Here is a 20,993-nt window from a genome sequence, read left to right as displayed (position 1 = left end):
GATCGCTCCGCACCTCTGACTAGTGCTAGCACTATAGAGCATAGGGTTGAATTTCAGCTGTGGGAGAAATCAAATCGCATGTGTCTGAATATCATGAAGCTTTCCATACCGACACCAATAAAGGGCTCAATAACGGAGGGAGAAACTGCTAAGAGTTTCCTGGACCAATTAGCAGACCGATTCACCTCAAATGAAAAGATCGAGACTACCACACTTCTTACAAAGTTGGTAACCATGCGGTATAATAGTAAAGGAAACATAAGGGAGTATATTATGGAGATGCCCAATATAGCGACAAGTTTGAAAGTACTAAAACTCGATATGTCTGAGTGTATGTTAGTGCATTTCATCTTGATGTCTTTGCCTACACGGTTCACTCCTTTTAAGATATCGTATAACACTCAAAAGGAAAAGTGGACATTGAATGAGCTTATTGCCCAATGCGTGCAAGAGGAGGGGAGACTAAAGATTGAGACATCTAAGAGTGCTCACTTAGTATCCGGTTCTCAAAGTGTGAGCAAGAAATGAAAGAGGATCAATAAGAAAGGAAAAGAAAAACAAACTACACATTCTAGAGGCAATGGCCATAAGAAGCACAAGAAGCAGGATAAGGAATCCACTTGTTTCTTTTGCAAGAAGAAATGTCATATGAAGAAAGACTGCCTCAAGTACGCTAACTGGCGTGTAAAGAAAGGTAAACTTCTCAACTTTGTTAGTTCAGAAGTCAATCTAGCTATTGTGCCCACTGACACTTGATGGATAGAAACCGGTGCTACTACTCACATAAGTGCCACTATACAGGGTTGTCTCAGGAGCCGACTTCCGCTTGATGGTGAAAGATACATTTATACATGAAATAGAAAGAAGACTAAAGTTGAGTCGATTGGTGTTTTTAGGCTTTGTTTAGAAACTAATATTTTTCTAGATTTAGAAAATACATTTATTGTACCATCTTTTCGACGGAATTTAATTTCAATTTCTTGTTTGGACAAATCAGATTATTCTTGTTCATTTAGAAATGAAATTTTTAGTATTTTATTTAATTCAGTATTGGTTGGCAATGGTTCCTTGGTTGATAAGCTTTATAAATTGAACACCGTTACTCCTACGGTTGACAACGTAATAATGCATAGTATAGGTACGAAACGTAAATTGACTAACGAGAATTCTTCCATGTTGTGGCATAGGTGTTTAGGTCATATATCAAAACAACGCCTAGAAAGGTTAATGTCACATGGAATTCTCAATTCCCTTGGCATGTCAGACTTTGATGTCTGCATAGAGTGTCTCAAGGGAAAGACCACTAACAAAAGGAATAAGGAGGCTAACCGTTGTAGTGATGTTCTGGAGCTAATACATACTGATATTTGTAGACCATTCCCTAAGGCATCTTGGAATGAACACACATATTTTATTAGCTTCATAGACGACTATTCCAGATTTGGCTATCTGTACCTTATTCATAAGAAATCGTAATCTTTGGGTATGTTCAAAATTTTCAAAGCCGAAGTTGAACTTCAACTAGGTAAGAAAATTAAAGTTATCTGATCTGACCATGAAGGTGAATACTACGGTCGATATGATGGATCAGGTGAACAACATCCAAGACCTTTTGTGAATTACCTTGCTGAGTGTGGAATTGTGCCTCAGTATACCATGTCTAGTACACCCAGTCAGAATGGTGAATATTACACCATTCTGACTGGGTGTACCAGACATGGTATAGCTGAGCATCGCAATCGAACCCTAAAAGACATGGTAAGAAGTATGATGACTTTCACTTCTCTACCAGAGTCCTTATAGGGTGAAGCACTCAAGACTGCAGTTTACCTACTCAATAGAGTACCTAGTAAGAAAGTAACTCAAACCCCATTTGAGATGTGGACGGGTAAGAAGCCTAGCATTAGGCACTTACACATCTGGGGTTGTCCAGCTGAAGCTAGGCCTTATAAGCCTAATGAAAAGAAATTGAACTCAAGAACGGTTAGCTGTAATTTTGTAGGATACTCTGAGAAGTCAAGAGGGTATAAATTTTATAATCCCTCTAATAGATCCTTCTTCAAAACGGAAATGCCAAGTTCATTGAGGATAGTGGAGTGATAAAATCAGGGAAATATCTTTTGAGCAATGCGTTGGCAATCCTCCTATGATTACTACTAGTGCGATCAGTAGTGGTATGATTACCATACCGTACATTATGTGTATCACACATCCAGTAAGCGTAGTGAACTAAGATATTCTCATGACATCTCCAATGCAATTGGAGGAATCTGCCACTGAAATTGAAGTATTGCCTCATATTGAAACAAGTGTCTTTAAGGCGATCCACAAGGGAATGGAGAAGCACAAATTCTCGTGATTACGTTTATCTCCAAGAGCATGATTTTGACATAGGGTTAGAAGGTGATCCTACATCTTTCCAAGAAGTCAAACAATGCTCTAATCCTGAAAGATGGATTAACGCCATGCAAGAAGAGTTGAAGTCTATGGCGGACAATGATGTTTGAGAACTTGTTAAATTACCTGAAGGTAAGAAGCCCGTTAGTTGTAAATGGATATTTAAAATCAAGTGGGATTCAAGGGGTAATGTCGAAAAGTATAAGGCTCTTCTTGTTGCCAAGGAATTCACTCAGAAAGAAGACATTGATTAAGGAGACTTTCTCTCCTGTGTCGACGAAAGACTCCCTTAGGGTAATCATGACACTTGTAGCTCATTATGATTTAAAGCTACATCAAATGAACGTAAAGACTGTATTCCTCAATGGAGACATAGAGGAGTCTATATATATGGTGTAACCAAAGAACTTTGAGTCTAAGGACTCAAAGCACCTAGTATGTAGATTAAAAAAGTCCATTTATGGTTTAAAGCAGGCATCCCGTTAGTGGTACCAGAAATTTGATCAAGTGGTTACCTCATTTGGATTTAAAGAAAACCCTGTTGATCAGTGCATATATGTCAAGTTCAATGGAAGTAAGTTTGTTATACTTGTTTTATATGTGGACAATATATTGCTTGCGAGCAATAATAAGGATATGCTGCTTCAAACTAAGTCATTTCTATCTGGTAATTTTGAAATGAAAGATCTTGATGAAGCATCTTTTATTTTAGACATTCAGATCTATCGTGATCATTTAAGAGGTATTCTTGGACTTTCACAACAGACATATATTGAAAAGGTACTTATAAGGTATGGTATGCAGAATTGTACACCCGATGACACACCTGTGTCAAGAGATGACAAGTTTAGCTTGCAGCAGTGTCCACGACTTGAACTTGAAATAAAGGAGATGGAGCAATTCTCATATGCGTCAACAATGAGAAGTCTTATATATGCACAAGTTTGTACTCGACCAGATATAACATTTATAGTGGGGATGTTAGGCAGATATGTTAGTAACTCAGGACCGTCACACTGGAAAGCGATAAAGAGAGTGATACATTATTTGTAAAGAACTAAATGACATATGCTCACATATCGGATATTAGATTACTTGGAGGTGATTGGATATTCAGACTCTGATTTTGCTGGATGCTTAGATAGTAGGAGATCCACTTCGGGCTATATCTTTATGCTTGTTGGAGGGGCTATATCTTGGAAGAGCGTTAAGCAGACGCTAGTAGCCACTTCTACTATGGAGGTAGATTTAGTAGCATGCTACGAAGCATCCAATTATGGGATTTGGCTGCGGAACTTCATCACAACATTACAAATTGTTGATGGCATTGACATGCCACTGAGGATCTACTGTGATAATAAAGCTGCAGAACTTTATGCCAAGAACAACCGCAGTTCGTCGAAGTCCAAACATATCGACATCAAGTTTCTAACGATTAAAGAAAGAGTTCAGAGTTGTCAGATTATGGTAGAGCACATCAGCATAGATTCTATGTTGGCCAATCCACTCACCAAAGACTTGGTGCCTAAAGTGTTTCATGCGCATGTTGTGGATATGGGAGTCCTTCTTATGGAAGAAGAACTCATCTAGTGGGAGTCTGTATTTATCTTATTGCTCTATATTTGATAATAAAGATAAATATTTTGTTTTGATTATTGTACGTGCTTAAAGTTCAAAACACTAATGGGAATTTATATGTTTGTTTGACAATCTGACTGTGATATCATCATTTACTACTGCTGTTTAGCATTTGGTGTTTGTAAATATGATAAAGATTCCTTTTGAAATCATAAAGTTGATCATGATTTGCTATTGCAGTTTAGCATAAAGTATTTTGTAAATATGATCTGACCTCTTTTGAGGTCATCTTAGGATCAGTTGGAAATTGACATGTATTGATTACATTTCATGTAATTTCCATTCTACACATCCACATCTTGATTTATATTATTAATGGCATTGGTATTATGATTATTATTAGGGCTTGTTATGATCATATACAGTAGTTATGACCTCTTTAGTCCTATACCGATGAAATTAATGAACCAGATTGTTTATAGAGGTATTTTGTACTTTATCCAATAAAGTTTGATATCAACTAAAGTTTTACTTGTATTTCACATACAACTCACATATAGCCCAAGTGAGAGATTGTTGGATATAATTATCCTTATTAGGTGGATTTATTTGTAAGTTGCACACGTGAATACGATCCGAACCCTTTAAAGTGATCTAACTTATGTCTAGTGGGTTTCGGATAATTGGATGTGAATCTCATATGTGTAGAACCTATAGTCCCGCATCTGTAATTATCGATGGGCTGATAATAGATGTGTACTATATAATGGGTTGGTCCCCAGAGGATTATGGTAATCTTTGAGACGTCTCTTCGTTCCCCATTGACGAAGAGAATTCGGCACCGTCAACCCTAACTCCTCCGGAAGACCTACCTTTTTTTCTTCCGTTGTTTCTTCTTCCACAGGATCTTCTTAACGACACTAAAGGACAAAGATATGACTCTTCAATCAGGTTTTTTATCATTATGTTTATGTATTATTTACTTTCTTATACAATGTTATCGATGAAACGAAGATCCATGCTCATATGTTCTTGTTTTTCCTATACGAATTCTTATTTTGATTATCTAGAATTCATGCGGCTTAGGTTTTTACGAGAATCGTCAATAATGTCAAGATTAGCAAAGCAATCTTATGAAGGTTCACTAGGGAATAATGTCAAGATTCAACAGAGCAATAATACTAAAAGTCATTGAACAATAATGTTAAGTTTTCGCCAAGCAATAAGTTACATGGAGCAACCGTATAAAGATTTGTAGATCAACATCACTAAAGTCTTGCATAATAATGTTATCGAAGTCCACCAATCAATAATGCTTAGTTCCATTGAGCAACTGCATGAAGGTTTGTAGAGCAATATCACCAAAAGTCTTGTAGAATAATATTATCGAGGCCTGCCATGGAATAATGCTTAGTTCCATAGAGCAACTACATGAAGGTTTGCAGAGCAATATCACCAAAAGTTTTGTAGAATAATATTATCAAGATCTGCCATGTAATAATTCTTAGTTCCATAGAGCGACATCGTTAAGTTTCACAGGGTAATAACATTAGGGTTCGTAAATCAATACTATTAATCGAGTCTTTCACCATGAATCTTCTAGTTAGCAGCATGTGGTGATGATTGAATGTAGAAGCGTCAAAGGCGATTCCTTTGATCCCTTCCCTATTTTACAGGGCAATTAATGATTAGAAAGGCAAGTAATAGATACCCTAAGCAGTTTCCTTGATTCCTTCCTTATAATACATGTTAATCAGTAAATGGGGGATGAGTAATGACGGCTAGAAGCGGTTCCCTGGGAGCCTTCTTCACTTTACTTGACATTCAAGGATTGGAAGCATGGTAACGGATCATCAGAAACTACATCCTCACCAAGTCAGATGGGAAGAAGTAAAAAAATGCACGAAGGCAGGTAATGTGGAGATTTTCTTCTAACAATTATACAAGCATCTCAGATGATAGCTTTTAGGTACGATAGTCTTTTGTTCATAACTAGCAGAGACAACCCTTTCTTCTTTAAGTTCCTCTTCTTCCTTTGCATTCTCTATCTCTACTGATTACTAACTTGAGCATCAAAAGGGTCGCGCTGGAGGAGTCGGTCTGACGCTAATCAATGTTACTTTCTCATATCCACAAGGTGATACAAGAGAAGAGGACTTGCTAAGAAGGAAGAGCCCAAGTGAGTAGGGAAAGGAGGCATCAAATTGACGTTGTCTATAAGAAATTCTTACAAAAAGCTACTATGACTCGATCCGATAAAGTGAAAATGTAAGACCAACCAAAATATTCGGTTGGATCTTCCTAAGATTCATTGCCCAACCCCAACGAAGGTGGTCGAGATTTAAGGTTACACAAGAAAATCTTTTCCAATCTGATTTGATCTTTTCTTACTAACTATGTTTGGTCGACTTATCACATGTTCGGTTGACTGAACTTTGTTATTTCCATTTTCATGATGGGGGCGGATCGACCCACCAAAATCCCATCATATGTGGGGCGGGACGGAGCGGCCCGCTATTTTGACCGGTTGGGAAATCCCCAACTCAAGGTGGGTTGTGGGTTACACGGCTCGCTCACGAGCTCGACAAAAAATATATATATATATGGAAAATGTTATAATTTTTAAGTTTGGATTGTGGACTAAGCAGGTCAAGCCCACAAGCCCATTAAGTTTTCCATTTTAGTTTTTAATTTTAGGAAAAAATACCTTTAACCCCCTCTATTTTCTATCAAGTAACATTTTGCCCCCCTATATTTTAAAAATAACATTCAACCCCCTTTGACCAAAGTCAAAATGTGAAAAAAGTTTGTAAAAATAATTATGTTCTTGTCTTTTTGATATTTTTTTGATAATCTTCCTAGAAAAAAATCATATTGAATTTATTGATAATTTATGTCCACTTCTATTTTTTTTGTTGATATTTGAACTAATTCTAGATAATTCAAGGTCCTAATTGACATTTTCAACATGTGCATGGCTGTTAATTATTAATTACAATCAATAAATTATATGTAATCTCCAACAATATATAAAGATTAATACTTAATTATATGAATAAAATAAAATTAAGTGGTTTAAAATGTATATTTTCATCGTCCCGGCTGTGCAGCCTTCGAATATAATGTATAATAATTATTTTCTTCGCTTCCCTATAAATTTAAAATTTTAGATTCACCTCTATCCATGATTATACAAGGTTCTGCGAAAATAAGTGAAGGTATAATTTTCTTTTCTTACGCAAAAGTAAATTTTTTTCATCTTCTTCGAGCTCTTTTGTTTTTTCATGTATGCACGCGATCCTCACATCTCAGTTGATCACTGACTTGCTCATCAAAGAGGGTAACATTGACAATATCAACCCTTAGTTGATAAGTTTTGCTTTGTAGGACACTAAGAGCGGACGCATCGATAAACCGACATCAACCACAGATCCGAGCGACTGACAAAAGGCACTATCACTACTATCATTGGATGCTTCTATATATATATTTTTTATTTTTTAATGTATATTTTTCTCCCTATATACATCATCGATTGAACTAATAAATAATTAAAGAGCCTATCCCAAAGACATATGTAATTACTTTCCATATTAATTTTATATTTTTTTCCCTTTTAATATTATCAAAAAATATAAAAAATATAAGGATATAATTGTCTTTTACCAATTTTTTCACATTTGACTGGGTAAAAAAGGTTAAATGTTATTTTTTAAAATACAAAGTTAAAATACAATTTGATATAAAAAAAATAGAGAGGGTTGAAGGCATTTTTCCCCTTAATTTTATAGAAAAATAATTTTTCAACTTGTGGGCCCACCTGAGCCCACAATAGGCAAAGCCGTGTGGGTCGCAAATCTAAGTGAGTCGGCCATCGATTTTAACTCAAGCTAGTTGAATTATTTCGTTGAGTGGACCTACTACAACTCTAACTGGGCAGTTAGATTAGATTCGTTTATATCAGGAGGAATGAAATAAGAATAATGAAACTGCAAGAGGCGTTTTAAAATTTCAATAAAAGTTCGCGACAAATATTTTTTTAATCAAATTCTGGGCCAAGACCAAGCTTACCTTCTTTTAGTCTCTTGGCCCGGCCCATATATTTGTAAGTAGAGGAACCCTAATTATATTTCTCTCCGACTCTTCACTTTCCTCTCTCTCGACTCCATCCGGATTAGGTAGGGGTCGTTGTTACTCCCTCCCGCGACGAATCCGTGCTTGTCTGCCGGTCGTAGCTCGGCTCTCTGATCTCTGTTCTCAACGCGATTTTATTCTCATCCTCCGGCGATCTAGCGTTTTGGTAGATCAGATCTTTCTATGCCATCATCTTTTTGTTTATTTAATTACCAATTGTTTTATTCTTGATATGCAACTATGCACCCTGGATATCTTGTTCTCGGTCTTAACTATAGAAGCTTGATCAGGTGTGGATCTAAGCTAGCATAAAATATAGAGTTTTGTTTGCTTCCCTAGTATGAATGCGAGCTGCTACTGGTGGCCTGCGATTTATTTTGTCTCGTTATGGTGTTCAGTTTTATTTTCTCTTATTAGGTAGAACGCAGTTAGGTTATCATGTGATTGATACAAACTGCTTTTTGGGTGAACTATTAGTTTCTCTCGCTAGGATGTAATAACCCATCCCAAATAGTCGCGAGACAGGGATTGTCTTTATACAACTAGATAAACATGATGTATGCCCTCTTATTTAGCTATCTAAAACCTTGTTGGTTTCTTCAACCTTCATATCAATTTTTTTTCTGCGACAGTCAATGTATTGGCATCTTTGCGTTTTCTAGTTTTGCTGTAGTTAAATTTAAGTGGGTCGACACTTAAAGTATTACAAAATCCACCATGTTTTCTAGTTTTTTCTGTGGTTAAATATTGGCAACCAATATTTTTCTAGTTTTTTCGGATTTAAATATGTCTAATCTTCAATCCACCATAATACGCAAAATGACTCCAGTAGATCCTACTTTGCACTCTGAATTGGCTTTACCTCATCCATGTTTTATTTTGACCATATATTTGTGGTTTTTTTGGTGGTGTCTATTAAACATATGAAACAACTCTCTTGCTTTCATAAATGGAAAGATAAAATGTAAAACATTCTCCTCATTTCTGTGTAGGATTTGATGATTTATATTCAGTGTTAAAAGTTATTATAAAATGTTTGTTAATTTTATCTGATGTACTTTTTCTCTTGGTTTTCCGGTATATTGATGTTTCCTCTATCTCTCTTAGACTCTGTAATCTTTGTTGATTTAGTGTCATTGGTTTCTGTTTCCTGCTTATCTGGATTTTGATAAGGTATTGCTCAAGTTCTATTGAGTTTTCCTCAATTGGTGCTACTTCCCTTTATCTTTTATTCTGTAGATATGGCTGGATTGACACCAGAAGGATCGCAGTTTGATGCTCGTCAATATGATGCAAAAATGAGTGAACTGTAATTTGTTACTTTTCAGTGGATCCTTTTTTCCCCATTGTTTTGACAACCCTTTTTGTTTTCTGTTTTTCCTGAATATGACACTGTGCATGTCTATTCACTTTTTGGTGCTACTAATAAAACTGTCTTGTTTTGCAATTCTCTTTGGTTGCTACAGGCTAAATACTGATGGGCAGGAATTCTTCACAACATATGATGAGGTCTATGAAAGCTTTGATGATATGGGACTTCAGGAGAATCTTCTTAGAGGCATTTATGCCTATGGTATGGCAACAGAACAATAGTTTTCACTTATTCACTTATTTTGCAGACTTGATTGAAGATAACTGCTTTACTTTCTAGGTTTTGAGAAGCCCTCTGCAATTCAGCAAAGAGGCATAGTCCCCTTCTGCAAGGGACTTGATGTTATCCAGCAAGCACAATCTGGAACTGGGAAAACTGCCACTTTTTGTTCTGGAATTTTGCAGCAGCTTGATTATGGTTTGGTTCAATGTCAATCTTTGGTTCTTGCTCCAACTAGAGAACTGGCCCAGCAAATCGAAAAGGTCATGCGAGCACTTGGTGATTATCTTGGTGTAAAAGTTCATGCTTGTGTTGGAGGAACGAGTGTTCGTGAGGATCAGCGGATACTTTCAAGTGGGGTCCATGTTGTGGTTGGCACTCCAGGTCGTGTCTTTGATATGTTGAGAAGGCAATCTCTTCGCCCTGATTATATCAGAATGTTTGTCTTGGACGAGGCAGATGAAATGCTTTCACGTGGTTTCAAGGATCAGGTTCGTCACTTACTCTTCATTTCTATTTTTCTTTCATCGTGAGACAAAACTTGTTCCGTTTAGATTTCATCCTTGTTGAATAATTTTGCTTGTTTTTATGAATCTACTCTTCTTGTTTAGCTTGCTCTTAACACACATCTTTTAGTTAGTCATTAGTGATATGGAGAACACATCAGTTATAAATCATTCTAAATGAATTCCAAGGGTTGAAATTTGCTCTGAGTCAACACACAAGGTGTGCTGTTCAGGATGCTAGGTGATAGTGTCAATGGTTGTGCCAAGCATCAACCTTAAGAGAACAAGGTGAAGGAAGAGGAGAAAGAGGCAGAGGAGAACAAGGAGTTGTACCTTGCTGAACCCTTTTGTGTCAAGGTAGCTTTGGAACCCTTAGGGAAGCTTTACCTTTTCAGGCTACCTTGCTAAAGCCTTGTCAAGCCAAGACCTTCTCAGGAAGCCTTGCCTAAGCCTCACCGTTGAGAGAACTAAGCCCGGCTAATGTATCTAAATGTTTAAGGACTAAGTACCATGTGCCATTATAATTTATAGATGTGGCTTTTCTACATCTTTGGCTAATGTGTTGTGCATATAGTGTTCTATTAGGCTAAAATAAACAAATACATATAGCTGACTACAAGGCTCGAGTAAACAAATCTTGAGGTGCTTTAGGGTCTACAAGTTCATCAGAAAGTGTATACCTCATCATAGAGGATGGTGATCTTTGACTGAGATTATTTTTTATTATTTTATCCTTGTATTGATGCACACTATATCTCCTTTACTTTTTTATTAATTATATGACATTACAATAATCCATATTTACTACTTTCCTAGGAAACAATATGGTTTTTGGATTATCTAAAAGATGTGGAAACAATTGTAGCTGATGATTTATTGCACTATATATTCTGCATATGCTTTCATCTGTGACTTTGTTGTAAATAATGATTGGAAACTTTGTTTGGAGCTTTTTAATAATGTGGTCTCTTCTTTCTATTTTTTTTAAAAAATAATTGTTTAAAGTTGATGATATGCTTTTTGTCTTGTAGTTTTTTTTCCTGAATTATGATTAACTTTTCATTCAAATTGAAGAAATTTTCTGCTTAATGGCGATGATACTTATTTTTTTGTTGCAGATATACGATATCTTCCAACTACTTCCTTCAAAAATCCAGGTTGGTGTCTTTTCAGCCACAATGCCACCTGAGGCCCTGGAGATTACCAGGAAGTTCATGGATAAACCAGTTAGGATTCTCGTGAAGCGAGATGAACTTACCCTGGAAGGTATAAAGCAATTCTATGTGAATGTTGAAAAGGATGAATGGAAACTTGATACACTATGCGACCTGTACGAGACATTAGCCATCACTCAAAGCGTCATCTTTGTTAATACCCGACGAAAGGTGGACTGGCTCACTGACCAAATGAGGGGCAGGGATCATACTGTCTCAGCCACACATGGTGATATGGATCAAAACACCAGGGACATTATCATGCGTGAATTCAGATCTGGCTCCTCAAGAGTTCTCATCACTACCGATCTCCTTGCCCGTGGTATTGACGTCCAGCAAGTCTCCCTGGTCATAAATTATGATTTGCCAACTCAGCCAGAGAACTACCTCCACAGGATTGGACGTAGTGGACGGTTTGGTAGAAAGGGTGTTGCGATAAATTTTGTTTCCCATGATGATGAGAGGATGTTGTTTGATATCCAAAAGTTCTACAACGTGGTCATAGAAGAGCTGCCTTCCAATGTGGCTGATCTTATCTGAGTAGGTTGTTTTGTATTGTTGGGTATTTATGCGCCACTTTCAGGCCTCGTTTTATTAAGTAATCATTAAGCATAACTGTTCAGTGGAAAGTGTTGGACCCTTCTCTATATGAATTTGAAACAAGTTATCGGCATGTCTTACTGCTAATCTTTGAAGCTTTTTTATCAGTCTTGTAAGACCTATTGAGAATTCTGTTTATGCTTTTTTGAATAATTTTTAGTGGAAGCTTTTTGCAATCATCTCAGAGGTATGTGCCACATTGGAGAGCATCTACTTTTTGGGTGTATGTGTTATCCATGTTGATGCAATTGTGCTAGGATTTATCCTGTATACACCAGCTTACCAGATTAAGTTAATTAATTAGTTGGTCAAAAAAATTAACAATTATACCTTCTAATCCCCATTTTATTGCAAGGTTTCTTGTGCAAAACATTTGATTTTTTGTAAATTCGAAGGTTTTTTTTCAAAGGTAAAGAATTAGGTGTGTTTTTTTATTTTTGAATTACTAGAGTGTCCTATCTAATTCTCATGTCAAATTAAATCGGTGTAGATTTATGTGTTTATTTCAATCAAAATCGTTATATAACTTATAAAAAATATAATTGTTAAAAAAAAAGTAAAGCCATGTAAATTTTAAAAATCTTATATCCTACTATTTAATTAAAAATTTAGATATTTAATAACTAATTTTAGTAAGTGTAAAATTAAAATCTAGATATTTAATAACTAATTTTTTGTGAAGTGTAAACTTAAATTATGTTAATATTTTTTATATATATTAAAAATAATTTTAAAAATTATTAGTAATTTTTTTGATTATTTTTTATATAAAGCATATGCATTGTCATAGTTCTATTTAGTCTTACATCGTAGGATTAGAAACATCGCGAGCGGAGAAACTTCTATAAATATATTGGGTCGACGACGTTAGAAAGTATATATTTCTTGACCTTTTGGCTAAGATTAAGTATAGAATTTGTTTTTATTAGTTTAATATCTAATATAAAAAATTGAATTAATTTTTATGAAGAAGAGTCTATTACAATATCTTACTGTTGGATTTTCAAGCGTCACCCTTACGTTACACTATTGCATGGGCCTAACACACTTTTATCAAGTCTAGTTTATAAGAGCACTAATTTATGTATATTCATGTATTATATTACACAAGTGCACGATGGTTAGTAAATATAAAGAATTTAAAAAATATCTTTTTTTAACTCCCCAGTCATAACCTAAATTTTGCATGCAGTCTCATATCCTAAAAACTTTATTTCCACTCTCTAACCAAACATAATAGATACCAATTTACCTAATTGTCCCTTATATCTTTTAGATAATTCAGCACATTAAATTAGAATATAGTACATTTTCTATCATGAGTACGACTTTGTTTCCACCTCAATTGAATAAAAAATATACTAGATTTCTTTAAATAGTGTTCAATTGGATGGAAAATATACTAATTTTTTTTAAAAAAAATTGTGTTGAATTTAGGAGGAATTATATTTGTACTTAATTTGATAGAAAATATACTTGATTCTAATTTAAAATACTGAATTTAAAAGAAATTATACTATTTTTGGACTTTTTTATCTGAAAAATATAAAAGATAATTAGATTACGAATATTTACAGGAGATAATTGAAGCAAATAAAATTTTACATATAGAGTGTAGAAATAAAGTATTGTGGAGATGGGGACGCATGTAAAGTTGAACTTATTGTTTGAGATTTTCCTCCAATTTACTCTTTTTTTTCTTATTTATTTTAACAATAAAATCTAAATACTTTTAATTAGATTACGAATATTTACAGGAGATAATTGAAGCAAATAAAATTTTATATATAGAGTGTAGAAATAAAGTATTGTGGAGATGGGGACGCATGTAAAGTTGAACTTATTCTTTGAGATTTTCCCCCAATTTACTCTTTTTTTTCTTATTTATTTTAACAATAAAATCTAAATAATATAAATTTTAAGAGTTTTATTTTTTTTTAAAAAAAATAAAATACCAAATAAAAATATGATAAGTGATAGTTTGATCAGGATTATTAAATGTTAAATTTAAATAAACGAATACATTTTTAGTGTTAGATTTCATGTATATACTTTGTAATTTAATTATATAATAAATTTAACTAAAGGTATTAGATAACCATTTGAATGAAATTGTAGGTACATTCTAGATATTTTTAAATTGACTAAAAGACTTTTTAAAAAAATTATGTAATAATTCTGAACTATTTTTAGTTAATTTTTAAATCTGAACAAGAGTTGAGTCTTTACTTTTATCTGTAAAAAGTTCTAATCCAAGTTACTAAATAAATTTAATATTTTTAAATAAAAAACGATATCATTAATTGTGATCAAAATGCTTACTTTTTAATTTATATTTTATTTATTAAAAATTATAAAGTTAAAAAACTTAAAGACTCTATATTTATTTTTTATTTAATATAATATATATGTAAATATTAAATTAAATTTGTCACTAATCTAGAAATCTAAATTTGAAATTAGTAAATTTTTGTCTAGATAAAAAGTAATTTTTTTATCTAGTTTAGGTAAACGTTGAACTATAATGAAAAAAGTAATTGTTGAAATATATTAAAAAAATGAAAATGATAACTTCTGAATATTTAAAAATGTTTGCACTAGGTGTTATTAATTTTTTTTATAATTACATTATAGTGCTTTACAAGTGTTTAAGAATTTCAAAGATTTTTCAGTAATTTTTTAAAGGCGCGCACCCAAAATTCCAGATTTTCCAAAAGACACACTATGATTTTAGAATTTTCAAAAAGCATATCTAATTTTCATTTTACCCCTCTACAAAACTTTCCATTTCCTATCTACTCTTCCCTCTTATATTAAATTAAACTTTAATAAATAATCCTCTAAATTTATTTTATTTTTATTTTTAATTTTATAACTTTAATAAAAAATATAAAATATAAAAGAAAGTTAATAAAAAACTAAAAAATTATTTTTTAATATCTTCTAATTTTTAATATCTAATTATAAAAGAATTTTAAAAAATTAAATTAAATCAACCACGAGAGCTAATTTTTATTTATAATTTTTTTTTAAAAAAAAATGCTTTGGAACTAATTTTTAAAAACTAACACCACAACCTAAATATCATAATCGTTTTGGTCTTGATTTTTCAAATTTAACCAGCACCATAGTGGTTATAGTGTTTAAAAAATAGTACCAAACCAGCATATCACAGCTGATAGGGTCTATTTCTGAAGGTCATAACTTTTAATTTAGATATCATAATGAAACGTTCTACATGCCAAATCAAAGCTCGTTCAGAGATCTACATTGTTATGGGGTGGAACCCATAACATCCAAGGTTTAGAGCCTAAAACTTCATTTAAAATATTTTCAAAGGCTCCAAATAATTTCATCATTGTTTTGACATTTAACACATACACATAACTTATCATAGGGATGCCAAAACCAAGCATGGACACCATAAATATCTTCACTGTACTATTCTCTTCCATTACATGTCAACTTTTTAAAAATTCAAATCTCCTAGGTCTATCAATGGATTTATGTCAAAACTCATTGATGAACTTAGAAAGTTCCAATCAAACTCATCTAAGTGGTACTAGTTTCTGAAGTGCTCCGGATGCTATATGTGCCCAGAGATATTAGCTTGATGTCATTAACAAGAGTGATAAAAAAAGTTTTCAATATTTATAACTTTAAGACAATTAGCACAATCACATAAGTTATCATATGAATGTCAGAACCATGCATGGGCATTATAAATACCTTCGTTGTACTACTCTCTTTTAGTACATGTCAACTTTTCAGAAATCCAAATCCCCTAAGTTCATCAATGAATTTTAGTCAAAACTCATTGATGGACTTAGAGAACTATAATCAGACTCATTCCAATTATTATAGATTTCTGAAGTACCTTGAAATCTATATACCCATATATATTAGCTTGAAGTTATTAACAATAGTGATTAGAATGTTTTCAAAGTTTATGACTTTAAGGCAATTGACACATACAAATGACTTATCATAGGGATGTTAAAACTATATATGGGCACCATAAATACTTTCACTGCACTATCATCTTCTATTACATGTTAACTTTTTAGAAATCTAAATCTCCTAGGTCCATAAATGAGTTTCGATCAAAAGTCATTGATGGACTTAAAGAATTCTAATTAAACTCATTCCAAGTGCTATAGATTTTTGAAGTGTTATGAAATCTATATATGCCCCTAGATGTCAGTTTGAAGTCATTAATAGTAGTGATTAGAAAAAAATTATAGTTTATGACTTTAAACCAATTGACATATACACATAACTTATCGTACGAATGCCAAAACCTAGCATGGACACCATAATTTATTGTAGGGTGAAGTAAAGATATTTATGATATTCATACCTGATTCTAACATCTTTACAACAAGTTATGTATATGTGTCAATTGTCTTAAAGTTATAAACATTGAAAATATTTTGATCACTACAAGCTAATATCTCTAGGCAAATATAGACTCTAAGCACTTCAAAAAACTATAGTACTTGGAATGGTTTCTATCAAAGTTCTTTAGGTCAATTAATAGATTTTGATTGAACCTTATTAATGGACCTAGAGAATTTAGATTTCTAAAAAATTGACATGTAATGGAAGAGGATAGTGTAATGAAGGTATTTATGGTGTACATGTTTGGTTTTGACATCCCTACGATAAGTCATGTGTAAGTGTCAATTATCATAAAGTTATAAACTTTGAAAACCTTTTGATCATTGCTATTAATGACTTTAAGATGATATCTTTGGGTATATATAGACTCTGGGGTACTTCAGAAACCTGTAACACTTAGAATGGATTCAATCAAAGCTCTCTAGGTCCATCAATGGATTTTGACTGAAACACATTGATGTACCTAGAGAATTTGAATTTCTAAAAATTTGACATGTTATGGAAGAGGGTAGTACAATGAAGGTATTTATTGTTGGTTGGGCCTAGGAAGATCGTACCGATTCCACTGTACAAAAATTTTGTACAAGTGTCGAACATTTCCTAAACAACCTATTGTGTTCTTTAGAAATTAAATTAGGAATTACAAACGGAACATAACATTATTGATTTCAAATTTAACTTATCTGTTCTTAATGGTTTAGATTTGGATCGCAAGCGAAACTTAACACTATTGATCCAAATCAACCTATGTTATAAAGTTAATTAAATATTTATTTCTAAAATCGGCTCCCAGGTCAAACATGGTGAGACACTAGGCCTTCTTGGGTATGGGATCATCCACCACTGTCTCGACAAAGCCTTTAATAGAAATTCAATATTTAATTTCCTAAAATAACATTAGGTTTAATCGAAAAGAACAATCGAATCACAAATTCGAAAAATAGAAAAAAAATACAACTCGAATTACAAATTCGAAAAACTAGAATCTAACGCATCTTGTGTTTGTAATTCTTACAAAGAAAATAACTAGCATGATGCGGAAACCTCGAGATATATGCAGAAGATCTCGAGGTTATTAGCATTCCTCTTGTGCTAATAACCTCGAGATCTTCTGCCATATTCCTCGCCTCCTCTTGAACGTCGTGTGGGCGACGAACCTCCAAGATGAACACCACCCAAAAGCTTCTCCTCCTTCTCTAGTATTCGGCCACCACCACCACCAAGGAACCAAAGAGAGCAAGGGGAAAGGAAAGGGGAGAGATCCGGCAACACAAGCAATAGAATAAGAATAGATTCTATCCCTACTTCTCTTCTTCTTCTCCTTCTCTTTGTATCCGGCCACACAAAGTATCCACAAGAGGTGACCGACCCTAGCATGAAGAGAAGCAAGGGCCGACCCTTAGGAGAAGACTAAAAAGAAGAGAGAAAATAATAGAATTGATACATGAGGCCTCTCCTCCCCTTCTTTTATATTACTTGCCCAAGACAAATAAGGAAAGACTTTTTACAAAAATTAAAATCTTCCTCTTGTTTTTCCTTTTCTCCTTTTATTTTTCCTTTTCTTTCCTCTTGATTGATTCAATCATCAATCTTTGATTGGTTAATTGATTGGCCGACCCCTTGCTTGGGCACCAAGCAAGGGTGGCCGGCCACTTAAAGAGGAATAAAAACTTTATAAAAATTTTATAAGCAAAGAAGGAAAGCTCTTATAAAATTTTACAAGCTCTCTTTTAATTTCTTAATGTGAATGTTAAAAAAGGAAAGTTTTAAAAATTAAAACCAAGTTTTAAAATTTAAAACTCTTCTTCTAAAATTTCCTTTTTTTAACATGATTACAAAAATAGAAAGTTTCAAATTTAAAACTCCCTTCCTTTTTTCCAACAACCATGAGGATGGTTAAAAAGGAAAGTTTTAAAACTTTTAAGCTTTCTTTTAAACCATGTGACCTAATTCAAATAAGGAAAGTTTTATAAATTTAAAATCCTTCTTTTAAACTTGTAGTTATCAACAAAGAGAAGATTTTAAAAATTCAAAATACCCCTCCTAATTTGAAATATAGTGGTCGGCCCCTCCTTTGCTTGGGCACCAAGCATAAGGCCGACCCTCTTGAGGAGATGGTGGTCGACCCTTGGCTTGGTCACCAAGCCTTGGGTCGACCCCCTTCTTGGACACTAAGATGGGCTTATGGATGGACTTGAAGCTTTAATGAGGCTACGACAGAGACCTAGAGGAGAAATTGGTTTTGGTCTTCCGACGAGCTTAAGTATCACATGTTCGCCCCGAACACACAACTCAAGTTCATCAATAATAACTCATTCCACTAGAGAGTTATTATTGCACTACCGCACCAATCCCAAATTACATTATGGGCTCCTTCTTATCATGAGTGTGTTAGTCTCCCTATGTTTAAGATATAGAATGCCCACTAATTAATTGAGTTACTGACAAATCATTTTAATTAATGTCTTAGTCCAAGAGTAGTACTACTCAACCTTATTGTCATGTCGGACTTGTTGGTGCGGTTAGCACTAACGATTTAACCCAGGTTTTGATGAATGACAAATCAGGTTAAGTTAGTTTGTTTTTGTCTGACACTTTGATCGAGTGTGCAGGAGAAGTCCAGACAGGTCGACGGGCTGACCGGATGTCTGGCACGAAGTCCAACTAGGTCGACGGGCTGACCGGATAGCTGGCGAGAAGTCCAGCTAGGTCGACGGGCTGACCGGATAGCTGGCGAGAAGTCCAAGCGGGTCGACGGGCTGACCGGACGCTTGGCGAGAAGTCCAGCTAGGTCGACGGGCTGACCTGATAGCTGGCGAGAAGTCCAGACGGGTCGAAGGGCTGACCGGACGTCTGGCAGGTAAGTAAGGTAAGTAACTGGAGGGGAGTGACTGCGAGGACGCGTTCCCGGGAAGGGAACATTAGGCGTCGATCCGGCTTAGATCCATTTCGGATATCTAAGTCGAGATCGTGACTAGATTCCGGTCTCGGAAAGACGGAATCTAACTCATACTCCTTTTTGCTAATTCATACTCACTTTGCTTTTGCTAACAATCTGTGTTGCAGGGTAAATTTGCCTCCGGACTAACGTTTGTCTTGCAGGACGGATTCTGCGGGAAAACAGGGTTCGAGCGTTCGGAAGGGATCCGGGCGCCCGGGAGGGAAATTTCATCCTGATCGCGCGTCGCCACGTGGAGCTCGCTGGTTGGACTTGCCACGTCTCACCAGGGCGCCCGGAAGGCATCCAGGGCGCCCCGAGCCTCATATAAAGGAAGGGTCAGAGGAGAGCTTCAGAACAACAACGAAAAGAAAAGTCTTCCACTGCTCTGCACTTCTGCGACGCGAACAAAGCTCCGACACTACGCTCCTTTCTTGTCTTTATTGTCGGTATTTGCTTTTCATTTTCATTAGCATTCATTGTACTATTTTTTGTAATCATTATTTTGAACTGCTAGTGAATTGCCCAACGAAAGTACTCACAGAGTACGGGCCTTCGAGTAGGAGTCGTCACAGGCTCCGAACAAAGTAAAAAACACTGTGTCTACTTTACTTTTCCGCTGCGCTTATACTTGATATTTTCGAATCGATATTCACCCCCCCCTCTATCGACTCTAACGGTCTTACAAGTGGTATCAGAGCAGGTACTGCTCTGATTTGGTGCAACCACCAGTCAGGCAAAGGGGGGACTTTTTGAAAGAAAAATTAGATATCGTTTGTCTTTAAAATAAAACCTTACGCCTTTCGTTTTTTCCCTCCAAAATTATTTTTGAAAATTACATCGCCATCTCTTCACCATTGCTTAGTATTGACAAGATATTACATTTTCAAAAATTTGAAATAATATTTTTTATTAATATTTTATTAGTTTTTTTTTTTCGAAAATAGTGAAATATTATTTTTTTTCAGCACTACTAATCCAAGAACAAGTCTTGGGATCTTTTGTTTGTTTCTTTGTGTGCAAGAAATTATGACTCTTCTAGAAGGACGGAACCCCTGCGAACGACCACCATACGATCATGAAGACTTCAACTACTGGAAGCGATTAATGGAATACTTCTTAGGAAGCGTAGACATCGATTATATGTTAATTTTGAGGAAACCTTCTCAAAACTCGGAACTGAACAAAAAGGTAAGTAACATTATTTGTAATGTTTTACCTAACAATATTTTATGCAGATTAGAAAAGTACAAGAATGCATATGAGCTGTGGACCCAGTTGATCAAGCTTCACGAGACGCCGATGGAGCTAGAAGATCAAGTTAAAGTCAAATATGGGCTCGAGTCAAATCTAATGGAGAAGCCTACTGAATTAGGGGTTGCGCTCAAGGTGAGTAATATTTACCAAAATACCCCTACTAATAGTAGCTTAAATAATCAGCATGATGATAAGTATGAAATTAGTCCAAGTATGGTGCATGATAATCTAGATTTAAATGATTTAAATTCAAAATCACAAAATAATCTAGACTCTGATCAAGTCAATCAAGACTCTGATCAATTTGGCATCAACCTTGACTTGGTCAAACAGAACAATGACCAAATCAATTCAAATAATTTAATTAACTCAGAAAA

General features: G+C 34.6%; 1 protein-coding gene and 1 pseudogene across 1 annotated transcript; both read left to right on the top strand.

The window, feature by feature from the left end:
- The first annotated feature begins 8,117 nt into the window (after positions 1–8,117).
- LOC121997210 (eukaryotic initiation factor 4A-11-like) lies at positions 8,118–12,199 on the top strand. The gene is made up of 5 exons (XM_042551501.1): positions 8,118–8,275; positions 9,349–9,418; positions 9,576–9,682; positions 9,761–10,191; positions 11,325–12,199. Exons 2-5 carry the CDS (start codon positions 9,351–9,353, stop codon positions 11,958–11,960), a joined length of 1,242 nt encoding a protein of 413 aa, XP_042407435.1. The 5' UTR covers positions 8,118–8,275; positions 9,349–9,350; the 3' UTR covers positions 11,961–12,199.
- Positions 12,200–12,900: 701 nt separating this feature from the next.
- On the top strand, positions 12,901–13,073 carry LOC121999012 (annotated as a pseudogene).
- The last annotated feature ends 7,920 nt before the right edge of the window (positions 13,074–20,993 follow it).

Source organism: Zingiber officinale, chromosome 6A (genome assembly GCF_018446385.1).
Source record: "Zingiber officinale cultivar Zhangliang chromosome 6A, Zo_v1.1, whole genome shotgun sequence".
NCBI lineage: Eukaryota > Viridiplantae > Streptophyta > Magnoliopsida > Zingiberales > Zingiberaceae > Zingiber > Zingiber officinale.
The sequence above is the reverse complement of the archived record's forward strand: the minus strand, read 5'-3'. Positions and strand labels throughout refer to the sequence as shown.